We start from the raw sequence: 6432 nt of genomic DNA, 5'->3' as shown, positions 1-6432 counted from the left end.
GTAGAGAATTTCTCCAGGATAGCCTCCCCACTGACAACTCTCACCAGGAAGAACAGCAAATTTCAGTTGACAGAGTATTGCGAGAACAATTTCATGGAGCTCAAAAGAAGATTGACCAGTGCTCCCATTCTGACTCTGCCAGAAAACACAAACAGCTTTGATATTTACAGTGACGCCTCTAAATTGGGATTAGGAGCAGCACTGATGCAAGAAGGTAAGGTGATCGCCTATGCCTCCAGACAACTCAAGGACTATGAGAGGAACTACCCTACTCATGACCTTGAGCTTGCAGCAGTTGTGTTCGCCCTCAAAATTTGGAGACATTACTTGTATGGAGCTCAGTGCAGAGTGTATACAGATCATCAGAGTCTGAAGTACTTCTTCACTTAGAAGGATCTGAATATGCGATAGCGCAGATGGCTCGAGCTGGTCAAAGACTATGATATAGACATCCTCTACCACCCAGGAAAGGCCAATAAGGTGGCAGACGCACTTAGCAGGAAGTCCAATGCCATTTTATTATCCCTATCCTCCATGTCACCGCCCCTACAAAAGGAAATTACGAATTTCGGTCTCGAACTTATAATTGGACAGCTCTCTACGATGACCTTAGCATCTACCCTGCTTGGTGACATCCAGACAGCTTAGGGTCAGGACCCTGAAATTCAGAGAATCAAGCAAGGGTTAACAAAATCAGAAAGTGGAGAGTTCAGAGTAGCTGATAGTGGGGTATTATATTTTGGTGACAGGCTATATGTTCCGGATCAGGAGGAACTACATAGGAAGATCCTAGACGAGGCTCACAGGACTCCTTATGCGATGCATCCTGGTTCCACCAAAATGTACCAAGACCTAAAGAAACGTTTTTGGTGGCCTGGGATGAAAAGATACATTGCCAGGTATGTTAGTACCTGTCTGACCTGCCAGAGGGTCAAAGTAGAACACCAGAGACCAGGAGGAGTTCTGCAGCCTATTCAGATCCCAGAATGGAAGTGGGAGGATATCTCCATGGATTTCATAGTGGGACTACCCAGAACCACGAATGGTTTTGATGCCATCTGGGTAATAGTCGACAGATTGACTAAGTCAGCCTACTTCTTAGCTATCAGGATATCCTACTCCATAGAGCAGCTAGCTCAGTTATATCTCAAGGAGATTGTCAGACTGCATGGAGTTCCACAGACCATCATTTCGGACAGAGACAGTAGATTCACATCACACTTCTGGGAGTGTGTACAGTCAGCATTGGGCACCAAGTTAAAGTTTAGCACAGCCTTCCATCCTCAGACAGATGGTCAAACGGAGCGAGTAAATCAGGTACTTGAGGATATGCTCCGAGCGTGTGCCCTAGACTTTAAGGGGAGTTAGTGCAAATATCTGAGTTTAATAGAATTTGCATACAACAATAGCTATCAGGCTACTATCGGCATGACACCCTACGAGGCTCTCTATGGGCGGAGGTGTAGATCTCCAATCTGCTGGTATGAAAGTGGTGAACAGAAAGAACTATAACTTCAAACAGATCTAGTGGCAGATACCACAGCAGCTATACAGCAGATCTGCTAGAGAATAGAGACAGCTCAGAGCCGCCAGAAAAGCTATGCTGATACACGGCGTCGACCCTTAGAGTTTTCAGTTGGGGATACAGTGTTCCTCAGAGTAGCTCCCATGAAGGGAGTAATGCGTTTTAGGAAGAAGGGCAAATTAAGTCCCAGATATGTGGGACCATACCTTATTACCAGAAGAGTTGGCAAGGTAGCATATGAGCTAGAGCTACCCCAGGGGATGTCAGCTATCCATAACGTATTTCATGTCTCTATGCTGAAGAAGCATATCCCAGATGCCACCCAGGTGATTGAGCCCCAGTCGGTATAAGTCCGCGGAGACCTCAGCTATGACCGTCGACCTATTCAGATAATAGACCGAGCAGTTAAGAAATTGCGGAATAAGGAGGTACCATTAGTAAAAGTTATTTGACAAAATCACACAACAGAAGAGGCAACTTGGGAGACAGAAGCTAGTATGAGACAGAAGTACCCGGAGTTATTCTAAGTTTGATGACGAACTTTTTATAAGGTATGGGGGATTGTAACACCCGAAAAATTCTCAAATTAATTTTATAAATATTCTATTATTTTTCTGGAATTTTAGAATATTTTTATGGAATTTTTGGAGTAGCAGAAGTAGCAAAAATAAATAAGGACGTAAAACAGCCTAAGCGGGAATTAAACCCGAGACCTATTAGACTCTACGACTTATAGATGACTCTAGTAACCAAGGGGCCCCAGCAGGGGTGTACTGAAAGGAAAGGAGAACAATTATACTTAAGGTTAGTTGGGGTGTATTAATCACTTAATATAAATAGGGAAATTAAGTGGAGAGTTGTTATATTTTTATCGGCAATTCTCTTCTCCATCAAACCCTCACCGCCGAACCCTCTCTCCCTCACCTCTCGGCGCCCAAGGCCAAGGAGACCTAGGGTTTCATCCCTAGGAGCGTAGAAGCACCTTCCGGCGACAATTCCGGCACGAGGACGCTCCCCTTCGCGAGAAGAAAGTATAGACGTAAGAAGATCGTTGAGAAGATCTTCTTCTCCGGAAAACTAGCGATCAGATTCGTAAGAAAACTAGCACAGGAAGTAAGTAACCCCTCACCTGCAGTATAAGTAGTTATTCGCATGCTCTTATGGTTCTAGTTCACTTTTATGGTCTTAGTTTAGCTATATGCAGAATTAGAGCACACCAAGTGCTCGATAAAATGCCTAGTATAGTTAAATGTTACAATAGGCATTTTAATAGCTCAATCAAATGCCCTAGATGCATTTTTCATAGCGTACATAACCTTGCTTCAGTGATATGGGACTACGGTCCAATGGGTGGGCTCCCACAGTCGCCTCTAGGTTCAGATAACCTAGCTCTAGGTTTAGATAACCTAGTAAAAACAAGATATGATAAATCAGCTTATAAACAGTATTTTACTTTATCAGTGACACTGTACTGGACTTCAGTTGTCCTTGGGTTGGGCTCCCATAGTCGTCCCTAGGTTTAGATAACCTAGTACCCTACTAGATTCAGGACTTGCTACGTCGGGCCTAGTTAGGGATGCGCGCACAGCAAGTACAGTTGCCGGGCCCATTAGCAGCATGTTTAGTATTTTTACCTATTTATGGAAATAGTTTTCAAACTTCACAAAACAGATAAGTGAATTCAACTTAGCTTCAGTTCAGTTTTCTATTGATATAGCAGATATCTTTATGTTTAGTTTTTGATTACCATGAGTTACATGCTCATATGCCATGTTTTAGCATTTCTAGTATGATTCTCAGCTTGCATATCAGCATAGCATCTTTTAAAAAGCATGATTTATGCAAATGCATGTTTTTGTGAGGTAGATGGTTTCTTACTAAGCTCCCAAGCTTATAGTTGCATTTTCCTTATACTGCAGATAAAGGTAAAGGAAAGATGGATTAGCGGAGGCTGGAGGACAATGTGATGTGATGTGTGTGTGAAGGAACCTAGAATAAAGACCCTTGGGGAGTGGCCCATTTAAAGACTTTGTATTCCTGTTTTTAGATACTTCTTCACTCTTAGGATGTTAAGTATCATGAATTGTGATTCTATGACTTATGCCATGCATAGACTGTTAGTTGTCTTGATGATAGATGATAAAATATGTATAAAGTCATGTCTAGTAGTATTGTTTCATAATTTAGTGATTTCTGAAGATTCTGAATGAGTTCGGGTGGGTTTCTGCAGAAATCAGAACCCCAATCGATCAGCCGATCGATTGAGGAATCCTCAATCGATCAGCCGATCGATTGGGAGAAACTCCCCGTGCACAGAATGCTATTGAATCGATCAATCGATCGATTAAGGAATCCTCGATTGATCAGCCGATTGATTGAGACGCGACTTCCGCGTACAGAGAGCCGTTGAATCGATCAGCTGATCGATTGACCATGGATCGATCAGCCGATCGATCGGGAATTTAATTTTCGCGAACAGAGAGCCTCTGAATCGATCATCGGATCGATTGGCCAGGCTGGATCGATCAGCCGATCGATCCAGATTTGACCCCGTGCACAGTAGCGAGTTGAATCGATCAGTAGATCGATCAAACAACTCCAATCGATCATCCGATCGATTGGAATCTCTGATTTCAACTAAAAATGTCTAAGTTCAGCTTTTTGATCAAATAGAAAGTTAGTCTCCCTTCTTTAGCATATGTACAACTTTAGAAGTATAATTTTCAGACTTTATAGTAAATAGCAATGAGTTTAATTAGTTCAGCATTTCCGCACCTGGACATTTACCGATAGTTCAGTTCAGTTTAGCATAATGTAACCCCCCGCCTTACAGCTTAGTTAATAGAAGGCGGGTCGTTACATTTGGGCCGACTAGATTTATTCTGTCTTGGCACTGAGAGGTAGAGCGTCGAGACCCATAAGTCCGGCCGGTTCTAAAACTGACCGGCTCCGTACTGAATGCATTAACATTGAGGGGTAAGGAGTTGAGTTGGTGAGGGCTACTTGGTCATGCTTATATTTTGACCCTGATTGTCACTTCACCTTAATTTTAATTATCATCTTATCTTGATCTAAATTTCTACCTTTCTATTAGATCCACTCGTAACATATCGTATCAAATATTAATTCACATCCAATAATATAAAAGGGAAAGTGCCCATTTTGAAAAATAAGAATAAGAAACCGAAGTGTGTCTTTTGGAAAATTCTAAAATCCGAGTGTGGTTTAGGAAAGTGCCATTTTTTTTTTTTAACAAAATTTCAAAATAGTAATGTATTTATAATTTTAAGTCTAAAATATATATTTAGTCGTCATCTGAAAGCTACAAAATAGCGCCACTATTATCAACTCACGACAATATTTTATTTTTAACAATTAAATTCATTTTATTTTATTGATTTAAAATTTTAGAAATATTTAAATTTGGTATATTTTTTTATTCATGTAATTTAATACTTAATAATTTTGGTTAAAAGAGATGGAAAGTTGTGTATAATAACATTAAATAATTTTCAATATAGATTAAAAAAATACATTTTTTATATTCTACCAATATATTTTATAATATTAAATACTATCCAATTAAAAAATAAATTATTATAATAACAAAATATTATATGGATGGGATATGGAAGAGCATTAAGTGTCGGTGATTCGGTGGGCGACACTTGTTTCGGCTCGAATCCAAATCCAGCTAACCCTTTGCTCACGCAACCGTCCCCTATAAAAGAGTACAACACTTACCCACTGCTGCCACTCAAATCAAGATGAAATCCTTTTCCCTCTTTCTTCTCTTTTCTCTTCTTCTCCTCCTCAGCTGCAATGCCGGCGCTACTTCCGGCGGTTGGAAGCCGATCGGGGACCTCCAAGACCCCCACATCATTGACATCGCCAAGTTCGCCGTCGACGAGCACAACAAGGAGGCCACAAGCCAGCTGAGACTCGTGAGCGTGGTCAAGGGGGAGACTCAGGTGGTGGCGGGCATAAATTACCGGATAGTTCTTAAGGCGGGAGTTCCCGGAGCAAAGGTGAATGTGTACGAGGCCGTGGTGTGGGAGAAGGAGTGGGAGAAGTTCCGGAAGCTCGTCTCCTTCGATCTGCGTTGGACCCAAAATTAGGTCATCTGAAGATGTTGGTTAATGTACTTTCAGCTATCTTTGTTGTTGGTACTTGATCTGATGATCTGAGAAATAACGGTGACAGTTTAAATTTTGACAACAGCCGATTCTAGAGTTTTTAATTAAACCAACCGACGACCATAAACACTAACTAAATTATAGAAGTAAACCGAACACTGAAGTTTGGCCATCTAAATTATTAAATAAATAAATGATAAAAGTAACATATTTTTTATATTTATTTTTAAACATGCATGATGATAAAACAAAAAAAGAAATCCTAGATTTAGAAAAATAATTTTATACTAGTTAGAAAGTTTGTCAAATATTTATGTCCTTTACAATTGAGAATAATGAAAACTATCCCTATATATTTTTTTTGTACGAACTCCAAGTTGTAAACTATTTTACAAACAAATTAATTATAAAATTATTAAATATTATTTTTTAAAAATATTAATATTTTATTTAGAATTTTAGAAGTTAATAATGATACGAATTTTTTATTTTGAAGATAGAAGCTAATTTTACTTTGTATTAAAATCTTTAATTTTAAAAGTTGACTAATAAATCTGCTATTTTGACGCTCTAGAGTAGACATAAGATGTCATATTTTAAGAAATTAAGAGCTAATTGGTAATTACGTTACATGTATTTTAACTATTAGAGAATTTTAAGTTTCAAATTTTTTATATAAAAATTATTTTTATAAAAAAAATAAGATTTGTATAAGAATTTATAAAAAAATTATACCATAAAAAAGTATCAAAAAAGTAATTATAAGAACAT

At 39.0% G+C, this 6432-nt stretch overlaps 1 protein-coding gene across 1 annotated transcript; it reads left to right on the top strand.

Moving 5' to 3' along the window:
• Positions 1-5292: 5292 nt before the first annotated feature.
• LOC122043961 (cysteine proteinase inhibitor 1-like) lies at positions 5293-5643 on the top strand. Its single transcript, XM_042604515.1, has one exon. It carries the CDS (start codon positions 5293-5295, stop codon positions 5641-5643), a length of 351 nt encoding a protein of 116 aa, XP_042460449.1.
• The last annotated feature ends 789 nt before the right edge of the window (positions 5644-6432 follow it).

The sequence above is a fragment of the Zingiber officinale genome, chromosome 2A, assembly GCF_018446385.1.
Source record: "Zingiber officinale cultivar Zhangliang chromosome 2A, Zo_v1.1, whole genome shotgun sequence".
NCBI lineage: Eukaryota > Viridiplantae > Streptophyta > Magnoliopsida > Zingiberales > Zingiberaceae > Zingiber > Zingiber officinale.
The sequence above is the reverse complement of the archived record's forward strand: the minus strand, read 5'-3'. Positions and strand labels throughout refer to the sequence as shown.